The sequence below is a fragment of the Diceros bicornis genome, chromosome 7, assembly GCF_020826845.1.
Source record: "Diceros bicornis minor isolate mBicDic1 chromosome 7, mDicBic1.mat.cur, whole genome shotgun sequence".
Lineage (NCBI taxonomy): Eukaryota > Metazoa > Chordata > Mammalia > Perissodactyla > Rhinocerotidae > Diceros > Diceros bicornis.
Genome location: NC_080746.1, coordinates 27,935,326 through 27,949,106, shown reverse-complemented (window position 1 = coordinate 27,949,106; position 13,781 = coordinate 27,935,326). Strand labels below are relative to the sequence as shown.

At 39.9% G+C, this 13,781-nt stretch overlaps 1 protein-coding gene across 5 annotated transcripts in view; it reads right to left on the bottom strand.

The window, feature by feature from the left end:
* Positions 1-336: 336 nt before the first annotated feature.
* Positions 337-13,781, bottom strand: part of LOC131408480 (solute carrier family 35 member F2) — a 105,968-nt gene continuing 92,523 nt past the window's right edge. For 2 of the 5 annotated variants that reach the window (XM_058545292.1, XM_058545287.1), the window contains 2 exons: positions 4,939-5,031; positions 715-953 (listed from right to left, as the gene is read on the bottom strand). In XM_058545292.1, the coding sequence (XP_058401275.1) occupies positions 786-953; positions 4,939-5,031 (261 nt within the window). In that variant the 3' untranslated portion in view covers positions 715-785. Of the gene's footprint in view, positions 954-4,916; positions 5,032-8,817; positions 8,915-13,781 lie in introns of all 5 variants that reach the window. The other 3 variants (XM_058545286.1, XM_058545288.1, XM_058545290.1) reach the window with 3 other exon arrangements.

The window sequence follows — 13,781 nt, the reverse complement described above, 5'->3', positions numbered from 1 at the left end:
TTGTGAATTTTAAAATAAAACACAAAACTTCAAAGAAATTTTGTGATTTTAGCAGAAACTTCAGACTATGCCCCAGACCTCCTAGCAGAATGGATTTATTCTCCCTCTGCCCTTGAGATTAGTTCAGAGGGAAAGTTTGAAGAGCACTGAACCAATGGAATTATTTGAAATGTGACACTCTTAATTGACTTGGTTTCAAATCCTTAGCAGTTGGAGTATCTTGGCTTATCTCAAACGCTAGAAATACTGTAGCATTTGTCACTTCAATCCCAGCCAAGGGTCAAATGCAGTATCACAAATAGAAGCTAAAATAAATTCTCAAAGTCGTTTTTGTGGTTGACTTAACTTTATTCACATGATAGCTATAGGGGCTGACAAAGACTTCCTCTAACATTTCTTTCTTCTGGCAGGTTGATTTAGAGTTTTGTTGCAGACAGTGTGGGTTGAAAGGATGTGTGGTAAGACAGATCAGAGGCTTGTTACAATTCTACATCATCATGAATCCAGTTTAATTTTAACCTTGTGGTTTGTCTAACACATTTGCAGTAAGAGTTGGGGGAATAAATCTAACGCTCACAGGCAAACACTTGGCAGCCCTTGAGAGCAGCATCTTTAGAGAACACACAATCGATCCTAGCACTGGAGGCACCTCGGATATTGTGAGTGCAGGTCAGAAGTGCCTTGGGGTGCCAAGAAAGGCATCCCATGACAGCAGTGAGATCTCAGGGCACACAGCAGGCAGCTCTGGAGTGTTGCAGTCAATCCCAGAAGCGTGGCATGGCCTCTCAGTACTGATAAGACCTCACAAGGAGCCACATAAGGATAACTGTGATCAGGACAACGGTGAAGTTGAGGAACAGCTCCCGGGTGGTCCACTCCATTCTGAGTGGCTCGGTGAGAACTGAAGGCGGACTTCTGAGGGCACACCAAAGACCTCCTGTGGTCCTCACCTCCTAATAGAAAACAGCAAAGAAAACACAGGGAGATTAGTGAGCCTTCTTTTGAAATAGAAGCATTGTGGAAGAGGAGAGTGTTATGGAATAAATTGTGTCCCCCCCCAAAATTTATATGTTGAAATCCTAACCCCCAGTATCTCAGAGTGTGACTGTATTTGGAGATAGGTTCTTTCAAGAGGTAATTCAGTTGAAACAAGGTCATTAAGATGGGCCCCAATCCAATATGACTGGTGCCCTTATAAGAAGAGGAGGTTAGGACATAGACATGTATGGAAGGAAGATCATGTGAAGACACAGGGAGAAGACGGTTATCTGCAAGCCAAGGAGAGAGGCCTTAGAAGAAATCAACTCTGCTAACACCTTGATCTCAGATTTCTAGCCTACAAACTATCTTTGGACTAGGGCTGCAACTCTTCCCTGGGTCTCCAGCCTGCTGTCCTACTCTGCAGATTTTGGACGTGCCAGCCTCCACAATCACATGAGCCAATTCTGTCTGTCTGTCTGTCTATGTATCTACCTATCTATATAACACACACACACACACACACATATATGCTATTGGTTCTGCTTCTCTGAAGAACCCTGACTAATATAGAGAGCCTGGCTTTTCTGCCTGATGTCAAAAAGACCAACATAGTCCTGATTTTTTTCCTTTAATGATTGTATTGAAGCTTTTGATAAAATACAAAATATTACATTTTTCTCTCTCCAATTTCTGTGTGTGTATGTGTGTGCGCGCGTGCGTGCGCACACGTGGTGTGTGTGCGGTAACCAGCAAACAAGGTCACCAAAACAGAAAAAATGTTATGGTTTAGTACTGTTCTTGCTTTGAGTTGCATATAGAGGTAGGATATCATAATTCTTCAGGTTTCAGGCTGCTAAAGCACTTCATCCAACCCTGGTGAAAGCATGAAGTAGTTCCAACAGCTGCTTGGCCTTTTTTATAATCCCTCTATTGGGCACAGAGCCTACTGGGGTCACCCAGAAGTCCCTCACATAACAGGCACTTTGTCCAAAGAGCAAGTGTCAACCTCATGGGTACTTCTATTTCAACAAAAGCCTGTGCCAGCTATTTTTAGTCAAGTCCAGGATGTGCCTAGATTGTAAACACTTCAGAAAGCAGAGATGGTATCTTTATAGTTTGTACTGATAGTACACACAGGAAATCATACTTTGAGAACATATGCAATACAGTTAATCAAATTATTATCCTCAGTGATGTGGCATAATTTGCACTTTGAGTATACAAACCAAATGAGATTAAAGATAAAATTTTAGATATTTAGGACAAAAGTCTACTATGGAGTGAAAAAGTTTAGGTGGAAAGAGTGTTTTGTTTATTTACTAAGAGTGGAAGTTCAGGGAAAGGAAGAGTTGTTAGCAAGCTTTTGGCCTGAATGGTATTTTTAACCATCTAACCTGACTGAATTATTAATTTTAATTACTGTATTTGTTGTATTATTAGTGGGCCAAATTATTAATTGTATAAACCAGCTGAATAATCATTTTTCATATTATGTAATTGTTAGAATAACATACAAATTAGATGGTGTCAACCAGTAGGTTGTTGAATCTTGGTTTAAAATATGGCTGATGATGACTGACTGATGTTTCATTTTCCTTTTAGTTCTTATCCATCTTTTGCCACTCTGCACAAAGGGTATAGTAAATTGCCAATGAAAATCTTTACAAAGATTTGCCTGAAGGAAAAAGTAAACAGAAGAAAATGAATGGATAAAGGAAGTAGAGAGAATGTATAAGAATGTGCATAGAGCAGAGGGAAACAGGAGGGTGATGATCCAGGCAAGGCTCCTGGAGGCAAAGGAATAAGAATCAAAGGCAGACTCCTGCTTATGAATTTATTAATAAAATCAAATCCTGGTCCAAAGGCCCACTTATTTGAGTAAGTTCTGAAGAAATACAGAGATATGCCAAAAATATGAGACCCTGTTTATAATGATCAAAACAACCCAATTCAGGGAAGGCAAAAAAACTATCCCACTAAATCTGCTTATTAGATTAAGCTCTTAAATAAACAGTATCATGGCTAGTGGCCCAACAGGAACATACTTGGAAAATGTTATTGAAAGCTGTGCACAGCTCTGTTTATGTGACCTTCGCAAAAACCCTGTGATCTTCACAACTCAAGCAAGTATTATTGCAATTTTTATGTCTCCCGAGATTATAGGGGAGAAACTGACTTTTAGAGAGAGGTTAAGTTGTTTGTGTAATGCCACATAGCAAGTTAGAGGCAGAACTAGAACTGGCAGACTGGAACTAGATGCTAGAATTGTGGTTACTCCATAGGCGTGATTACAAGAATGAGCTATTACTGCAATTAACTGCCCTGGCTAAACGAAGTCAGTGTAAATTTTCAAGCACTTTGGAAAAACAATTTGACATTTTTTATTAAGGATGATAATGCTCATTTCCTATTATCCAGCTATTTCGCTTCTACTTTAGATACTAAAGCACATATGCACCAGGATATATATGCAAGAATGTTCACAGCAACATTTTCATAATATCCCCAAGGTGGAAACAACCCAAGTGTTCATCAACAATAGAATGGATGATGAGTCGTGGTATATTCATACTTTTGAGTGCTACAGAGCAAAGAAAATATATGAACTAGAGCAACATACAAGACGGGTGGATCTCACAAACATTCTTGTCAGGCAAAATAAGAATTTGCAAAAGAAACATAGAAAATGATCCCATTTATACAAAGCCAAAAACAGGGAACTTCATCATATTGTTTCGGAATGCAGACATACATGGTAAAATTATAAGGAAAAGCAAGGACAAGATTCTCAACAATCAAGATGGTGATGACCTATGGTGGGGCAGAAGGGAAAGGTGATCAGGAATGGAATTCTGAGGTGCTGGAATGATCTGTTTCTTGACCTGGGTCATAGTTACACAGATGTTGCCTTATAATTATTGTTCAAACTGTATGTTTTATGCACTCCACATTTTTTTCAGTAGTCTGTGAATTGACAGGCTACCCATCACACTTCTTTATTTCCTACTGTTTACCTCTTACTATTTCTTGCACTTTGATGGTGAACTTAAATATTCGTTGGTTTATATTTTTTCAAATGAATAAAACACAAAGAGTTAAGGTGCGAATTTTTAATAAACGCAATTCAATCAACACATATGCTAATTGTAAGGGATGGACTTTACTTTCACACACATTTATACCAAAATTAGGCAGACATTCAGATCAGCAAACATCTGTTTCCTACTGTTAACCCACAAAGACAATTTTGACTGCATTTTAAATCTTCCCTGGAGTCAGGATCACACCATATGATCCAAAGTGATTGCCATATGGATGAAATGAAAACCAAAACAGCTCTGAATAAATTGTTTGACATTGACTTTCTTTGAATAGAGACTTTGAGAAGATGGAAGACAGACTTTCCTCTATATGATATGAAAATTTTTTTTAAAAAGTAGGAAGGGAGGGGGCCGGCCCGGTGGCGCAGGGGTTAAGTGCGCGTGCTCTACTGCAGTGGCCCGGGGTTCTCAGGTTCAGATCCCGGGTGCACACCAACGCACCTCTTGGCAAGCCATGCTGTGGCGGCGTCCCATATAAAGTAGAGGAAGATGGGCACGGATGTTAGCCCAGGGCCAGTCTTCCTCAGCAAAAAAAGAAGAGGATTGGCATCAGATGTTAGCACAGGGCTAATCTTCCTCACAAAAAAAAAATAAAAATAAATAAATAAAAAGTAGGAAGGGAGAAAATGCATACCTTGAGGTGAAAAAAAGGAAAATAAGAAGCAACAATATTCACTTCATCTCTTAAGAAATACTGTGTACAACAGGCATTGCCTATTTCGTAAAGAAATGTAAACCTTCCTCTGCCTTTCTTGTTTGCAACTTGCACACACACACACGCACGCACCCGTGCACACACACACTGTAAGGTAAGCATAAAAATCCTGCCGTTACCTGAAGAGGGTCAAGGACGCACCTGGCTGCAGCAGGCCTCTCCTCTCTCTCCAACTTGGGCTCCAACTCCTGCTCCTCTCCCGGGCTGTCTGGACTCCTGGGCTCTGGGCAGGGCCTGAAGTAGTCCAAGGGAGGTGGCAATCACTGTGATGTCACTGATGAAGCATCTCAAAGGAACAACCTCCAAAGGTTTGAGGCTATTTGTGTTTAGGGGAACATGGAAATATGTTGACTAAGACTCTGTTCCTTCGGCTGCCAATTTGTATGAACACCCCAAGGACTTAAAAATCTTCTCTTTCCAGTCGACTTTTGGTACAATTGATGTGGGTTTTAATTTATCTTTTACATCTTCATGAAGATCTCTAACATGTAGTTAAAATATCATAAACCAAGAGTGATAGACTAACGTTAACAGATCAATGCTGCATTTGGCTGTGAGGCCGCATTTACACCCTCAGCATGGGAGGGTGTAAAAATGTGACTTCGTTTTGCCACCCATATCTTCAGCTATCTGAAATACGGAGAGTTCTCTGCCTTGCACACGCACAGCCCATACCACACACACACACACACCAGAATTCCACAGGCGTCTTTAGCTCCTTCAAAACTGACTTGAGTCCAAGCCGTGAAAATTATCTCCTCGGTCACCTGCTCCACATAACTTTCCAGTGTATGTTGCAAGTTTACACGTTAATATACAGTTTCATCTGAAACAGCTGCGGAAGCCACTGTTTATATATATATATCTGTCAGTAAGCTAATACAGCAGTAAACTCATGCAGCAAAACTCCATCATTTGGATAGATGGAAGGTAGGAGAACTGGTCAAAACAAGTGAAACATGAGTTATAGAATATGTCTGAAAGAAATAGAATTGTAAAACTTTCAAATATAAATACTGAATAAAACTGGACTGTTAAGATGAATTCGTAATCAACATTCTGGATGTCTGAAGGTAAATGGAGCCTCTGAAGTGTTGAATTGGACTTGAAAGCACATCAATTAAGCACTTTAAACATGACCCCAGCAATTGTATTTGATCAGCAAATCCTTTCATTATAGATAATAGAGCACATCCCCCCTCTGAATTCCCAGTTAGGGTCAATCAAAATAATGCATTCCTGGGGCCAGCCCAGTGGCGTAGCAGTTAAGTTCGTGAGCTCCACTTTGGCGGCCTGGGGCTCACAGGTTCAGATCCTGGGTGCGGACAGATGCACCACTTGTCAAGCCATGCTGTGGCGGCGTCCCATATAAAGTAGAGGAATATGGGCACGGATGTTAGCGCAGGGCCAATCTTCCTTAGCAAAAAGAGGAGGATTGGCATCGGATGTTAGCTCAGGGCTAAATCTTCCTCACACATACACACAAAATAATACATTCCCAGAAGGCGTAAACAAACAAAATTCTCTATGTAATTGTGTTCATAATCAAAACTTTCCCCACAATTCCTCATATCCCAGAGGCATTACTAAAAGACTTTCCATGCCATTTCTTCATTTCAACATAAGCCCAAGGATGGGTAAGCTTAATACAACATTCTGTCACTGCATGCCTTGTAAAAAGACAGCTTGCTGAGTGACAGATAATATATAATAATTATAGCGCAATCGAACATTGGCGGTTATTTGTTGCCATCTGGCAAACTCCTTGAATGTAGTCAGAGTTCTTTTGCCTCTAAGTCCTTGCCAGATTGTTTCAAATGCTAGTCACCAAGCCACAAATGTCCCCTTGTTTAATCACTCAAAATTACTTTTTGTCCAATTAAAAAGTTATATATTTATCGTAAAAAAATTTAAAATATAAAAGTATAAAGAAAATCTAAACTATCTTTAACCTCACAACCCAAAAGGAAAAAACAACTTTATATTACTTTTTATTCATGTTTGAAGTTGCATAGACACAATCTCAAATTCCCAAGGCATTTTTGGTAAAGGAATCTGATACTCAAAACCTTTATCTTTTTTGATTCATATAGAATCAAATTATTCATACTATGCCATGTGTTGGAATTGAGTTTATGGGACAAGAATTTATTTTGTACATGTCAGAATAGGAATTAGCTGTACCATATTTAAAATTTAAATACAATGGGGAAATGTTAACATATCACAAAACAGCTAGCCAATACCGTCAATTTATTTGAATTGGTCAATTTCAATGTAAATTGGAGGAAAAAATGCTACTGTTTATTCATGAGTCAGTTCAATTTGTCTATTTGGTTATCCCGTTTAAGTTCATCCAACATTATACCAGGGACTATTGTGCCCAGCACATTGACAGATTCCCAGATAGAAACTTCAGAAGCTTCTGCATATTAGTGGTTTATCCTGTGATGTCATGAGAGAGTGGGATTACACTGGGAATTTAGCTTGTCATTATTTTGACCTAATCCTCTCCAGAAAAATATGCAAGCTGCCCAAAGACACCTGACAACTATTCAAGGTCTAAGGGAGAGTTTAACCCTGAGGATCTGCCCATTCATTAAAAAAAAGTAATCATTATTATCTCTCATTTAAGAAGCTAAGAATAACAAGATTTCAAATCTCAGTGCCAAAGCAAATTCATCCCTTTCAATTAACCTTACTTAAGTCTGCTGTTTTCCTTTCTATGAGCAATTCCCCTGACTCAACAGCATTCACTGCATATCAACTTTCTTTCAAAGTGCTGTTCTGCCATCAACAGGAGAACATACTAGATAATCTTTGAAATTATTTCTATGCCTATTAATCTAGAATTTAGCCAATGGCCAAAAATTTCAAGAAAACAACGTAGACATTGACAATAGCATTGAAGGTCTAATTGGCATTTCTCTCTCCCAGTCCCCATCACCACCATATAATTCTTAGGTGTAAAATATTACACCTTTTGAAAATCAATGCTGAGCTTTTGTGCCTGATTACAAGCTAAACTAACTTGTCTAATTTATTCCCCATTTCGATCCATTTTTTTACTCTGGGAAGTGAAAAGTGAAGACCTCATGTCAGTCCATGAACTCTACAGTCTATGACACAATGGGAGAACTCACCAAGGCCTAATGAAAGGCAATAAGCTCTTAGCACATCAGAGTAATGAGTATAATGATCATGGCGCCTTTCTCACTTTCACATCTTCACATCCAGCTGGTCATGGAGCTGCTCAGAAAGAAAGAAACAGCTTTCTGCTATTCATTTCATTCTCCCAAACACATGAGCACAAGCCCAGAGAAAGAGGAAATGCTATTTCTTGAAGCTCTCTCCATGTCCTTGAAAAGCTGATGATTATTTTCTGTATTCTTAGCACTTGTGGCATATGTATGATTTTTGTCTCACTAACTGGATTTTAATTTCAAAGGCAGGGATAGTCTCTTATATTTCTTTTGTTTCTTTAGCTGTGCATTGAACCAGCACAGAATCATAATAGATGCTCTAGAATGTATAGCAAAAGGCTCAGCTTGAGCCTCCATCACATCACATCTCCTCTGAGATCCAGACATGTCTAAGTGTGCCTGGCAAACAGGAGTGAGAGAAGTTGAGTTCAACATCAGATCTATTCATAAAAGGACATAGAAGCCACCTGGGAGAGAAAATTCCTCTGAAGGGAAGTGATCAAGAAGATACATGTTGTTTAGCAACAGGGAGAATAGATAGTCACTCCCTTGCACGTAACACAAATTCACTGTATTAGTCTAGGTCCTGTGAGAAGCAGATGCCAAGATGGGACTAAATGTGCAAAAGAAAAACGTACTGGGGGAAATGCCTGTGCGAGAAAATATGGAGGGAGGGGGGGAACTGAGAGAGTCATCAAACAGCAAGAGACAGAGACAGGGGAAAAAGGAAGGGAGGTTGGGTGGAAGCATCTTAGACTGCAATTCAGTTCTAAGGAAAGTTTGACAAGGCTATTAGGAAACCTCAAATCCAAGTCGCCTGTCAGAGATGTCCCGTGTCTCCCAGGGATGAGTTGACCTTCATATTCCTTCCATGCTTGGTCTTGACCAGGAGCAGCCCATGGGAAGCGTGGCCTCTGTGCAAACATGATTATGATTTTAAGGCACAGCAGCTGAGTCCACCTCAGTTATGGTGCAGTTGCATCTGAGAGACACATTCTCTTGGCTACAATACTCGCCTACTACCCATCCTACTCCCCTACAGCTTGATGTCTGGGTCCTAGGAGGAGAGACAGCGATGGATAAAAATTCCATGACTCTTTAACAATTAACCTCAACAGTGTGTAACACAGAGAGAGAGAGAGAGAGAGAGATTCTCCCTCTACCTGTGCCATCTCATGGACCTCAGTGCATCCATGGAAGCAGCAATGTACTGTCCTTCCACTGAAGTGTCACAGAGCCTGGCAGAAGCAGCAATACTGATCAAGACTTACTTGCAGTTTATGTTAAGCTGTGCAGGCCTTAGTAGCAGATAGAAGCAGAGAGGAGCTTGAACTGAAAGGCAAGAAAATGGCAGGCACTATGTGGTCGTTGACAGTACTTGTGCATGGGCACATGTCAACCACCCCCTGAAGTTGCTAGCAACAATCAAGAGGAACATTACAGGGGCATGCAGTCTTGCATAATAGGTGGGAGCAAGAGCCAGAAAAATATGTATTATTCTTGTTTATAACAACTCATTTTAAGTTCTGGATTGGTGAGGTGACACCTGTTAACATCATTTGACTTGGAACCAATTAAATTCCTCTTCTCTGGAACAAGCGTAGTTCTGCTCTATAATAAGATTCTGCAAGCAAACAGCTTTCTCTCAGCACATTAAACATAACTACGGGGGCTAAAAAAAAAGCAGCAGCTAAAAATGTGTTTACTACTAGGCTAATACCATCTGCCCTCAGATTCCAGGTTGGCTTTGTTATTTTTCTGATGGGAAATAAGAATTCAGCAGTCTTTTGATGTGCTGTTAACTGAACCATTCAAGGAGATTCTAGCCAGACACGCCCACTTGAAACATTCTGTTCCTTAGTGAATTTGATCAAGGGTATTTTCACTGAATCGCTTTTGAGAATCTGTCGGTCAGAATAACACAACTGCAGTTTCAGCAAGAATAATAAGGATCAGACAAAATTGCTTGTTGTTCTCTGTGAATGAGTTCATTTGGTTTTAGCCTTTGGCTATTAAAGCAAAGAGAATAGAGTCATGGAGAATCAAGAAAATCTCTCTCTGCTCTCTGTGAAAGTAATCAGAAAACTGAAGTGCCTAGCTGCAGTAATGTGGAAGATTAGCCGGATGCAAGATACAGGCTAGGTTTCCTTTTGGATGAGGAATGTACTATCTCTGAGGGCAATTGAGTACTTGTTCTTCTGGGGAGTAACCTAACCTTTTACACGTTTACAGTAAGTGAATGTGGAGTTGCCAGGGGCTAGTATTCTGGGAATTTGGGCAGCTTATCTGGGAGAAGTGGTTCAGGCCTACTCGCTTTAGTTTGCATTTTGTTGGTTCTTGCCCCCATTTGCCAGTGTAGAACAGAAAAGGAGTCCTCCGTACCTCAGGCCAATTATATCTGTGTCTTCATGGGAGTACATGTTTTGTGCTAACGAAAGTCCTACAAGGGAACGTTTTCTTCCTCTTCTCCCATGCTGTCCCTCTTGTGCTAGATGTTACAGCGCTCAGTAGACACTTAGATATCAGCCACTTCCACTGAGTACTAACACAAGCACAAGACATCTCTGCCACTTTATGGATAATTGCATCTGCCAAGCGCCACCACTGCTTGCCTTGGGTATCATCCACTCCTAGAAGATACCATTCCTCCGCAGCCACCATAGCTTTTGACCATTGGAGGTACCAAAGTTACACTTACCTCTAGAGCAAAATGAGGAGTGGGGATGAGGAAGTGTGCCTCTTTCTGTATGTTACACCCTGTTGAGGAGTACCAAAGGAATACTTCCTTGCTCTCACTCCAGTGTCTTCCCAGACATGAGTTCATGGGGATGTTCAGCCAGGGAATACACAGAAGTAATAGGCATCTTATTTTCTCAGATTCACTTCTTCCCTTCCATCCCTAAAATTTGATGCTACACCCAACTTTGCTTCCCTTAGAATGAAGTCTCTCTCAGGAGGTGGCTAAGTTCCCAGGGCACATCAACTTCTATCAGGTCTACCCCATCAGTACCTGAGATGTGTGCTGACGTATCTTGGAGTGCAGCACTGGACACAGCTTAGGCTCAAGCTGAGGCCCTACCACATCAGTGTCCTTGCACAGAGAGTGTAGCATATCATGCTCTCTACCAATTACCTTTCCACTGAGGTCAGAGTAGAAATTGGCTTCTCTGCACTCCAGATAGAAAGCATTATTTCTTATTTCAATGGTTTCCTGCTTCTCCCAGGCTAAGTTCAAAATCTTTAGCTGCAGAGGCAAAGCCCTACCATGATCTAGCTTCTAAACTCACTATCCTCATCTGTAGCAATCCCAAACTTGCAGTTTTCTGTGTGTGTGCATATGTCATTCCCTTTGATTATACTATAATATCCTTTCTGCCTTCCCTCAACACCTCCCACCTTTGTTTCATGATTAACAATAGTACTTGATTCAAGTGTCACATTCCCTGATCCTTAAGGCTGGGACGGATGGACCTCTGATCTAGATAGTCCTATACATTGCTGATTTCACTGTGTTGTCAGCATTGACCTTCTTGTCTATGTCCTGTCCATAAGCACAGGGATTGTATCTCTCACCCATATAGACCCAGTGCCTAGTCATGTAGTACACTCAATGTAGTGGGCACTCCTTAAAAGTTTATTGAATAAATATATGTATGAATGTAAAGCAACTAATTAATTAATAACTGTTCAGCCCTGGGGAGTCACGGGCAAACAGATGTTTTAAAAATAAAATGCTCAAGGGGCCGCCCGGTGGCGCAAGCGGTTAAGTGCACACGCTCCGCTGCGGCGGCCCGGGGATCACCAGTTCAGATCCCAGGCGCGCACAGATGCACTGCTTGGCGGGCCATGCTGTGGCGGCGTCCCATATAAAGTGGAGGAAGACGGGCATGGATGTTGGCCCGAGCCGATCGTCTTCAGCAAAAAAAAAAAGAGGGGGATTGGCAGATGTTAGCACAGATGTTAGGGCTGATCTTCCTCACAAAAAATAAATAAATAAATAAAATTAAAATGCTCTAGGGAGCCAGCCCAGTGGTGTAGTGGTTAAGTTTGTGCACTCCACTTCAGCGGCCCAGGGTTTGCTGGTTTGGATCCCAGGCATGGACCTACACATCGCTCATCAAGCCACGCTGTGGTGGTTTCTCACATATAAAATAGAGAAAGATTAGCACAGATGTTAGCTCAGGGACAATCTTCCTCAAGCAAAAAGAGGAAGATTGGCAATGAATGTTAACTCCAGGCCAATCTTCCTCACCAAAAGAAATAAATAAAATAAAATGCTCTAATCTTTCATCAGTTTACATGAGAAAAGATGGTGATGTTTATAAGACCTGTAATGACTTGAACTACGTAGGATTTCTTGATCTAAGAATAGTATATTCTAGGCTTCCTACCATTGACCAGGTCTGACAGCTATTTTTTAGGTTGGCATATAATATGCTTTAAAGAGATGATTTTCTCTGTTGTTGAACAACAAACAATGTAATTTGTTGTAGATTATTTTTGAGAAAATTTTAAAATTTAGAAATGTAAAAAATAATTTAAATATTCCTACCACACAAAATTAACAATTCTTAATATCTTTGTCATATTGCTTCCTATTTTTTTTAATAGGAGAATTAAAATATTATAGACAAAGTTAAAGTCCAATTGAACCACAATTCCCAGTTCTATGTTCCTTCGTATCTCCCCAGAGAAAATGGTTGCTACGAGTCTGGTATAAAATCCAAGTCCTGTAATTAATCCATTTAGATTTGCATCCAGATAATGCCAGCCTGATAGGTAGGTTTCCCACTTTCTTTCTTCTCCAAAAATAGATATTAAATAGATATTATCTTTTTTTTTTTAAGGTTTGCAACAAATGGTCCAAACTATAAGGGCCTGGTGACCTTTTTGGAGTGTCAGAGGAAATTTTTGGCTACTGATTTGGTGATTTTTCATGGTTATAAGCCCTATTTAATAAGTTTTCTATTTCTTCTTAAGTCAATTCTGACAATTTATTATATTACTAGAAAATTGTCCATTTAATCTTTTTATAATTTTATTAGTATCATTTTTTATTGTATTCTCCTAGATTTTCCAATTTCTCCCTTATCTATTGTTATGTTCTCCCCCTTTTTAGAACTTTTTAACCACATAAAAAGAGAAGAAATAATATAACAAACTCAAAGTTTTAGCAATTATGAATATTTTGCCAGTATTGTTACATTTATCCTTACCCCCCTCCCTTTTCCTCTATTTTCTTTCCTTCTTTCTTTCTTTCCTTCTTTCCTATTTCTTCTAGAATACTTTAATGGAAATCCCAGAAACTATGATCATTTCATATACATCTTTAATTGATAACTTGAGTTGTTTTTTGTTTCACAGCCACCATATCATTATCATACCTAATAAAACTAACAAGAATACTTGATTTATTTCTTGTTTCTTGTTGAATTATTGTCATCATTTCTAGGTCTTCTTGTTCCTAATATTATTTAGTTTTGCTTTCTTTTTTTTTTTCCTTCTTAATGTGTCTTGCTGTTTTATTAATCTGTTTGTTTTCTATTTAATTAAGTTCTCCTTTAACATTTACTACTCACTTTTTTTTTTTTTTTTTTGTGAGGAGCATCAGCCCTGAGCTAACATCTGCCAATCCTCCTCTTTTTTTTTGCTGAGGAAGACTGGTCCTGGGCTAACATCTGTGCCCACCTTCCTCCACTTTATATGGGACGCCGCCACAGCATGGCTTGACAAGCAGTGTGTTGGTGCACCCAGGATCCGAACCGGCGAACCCCGGGCCGC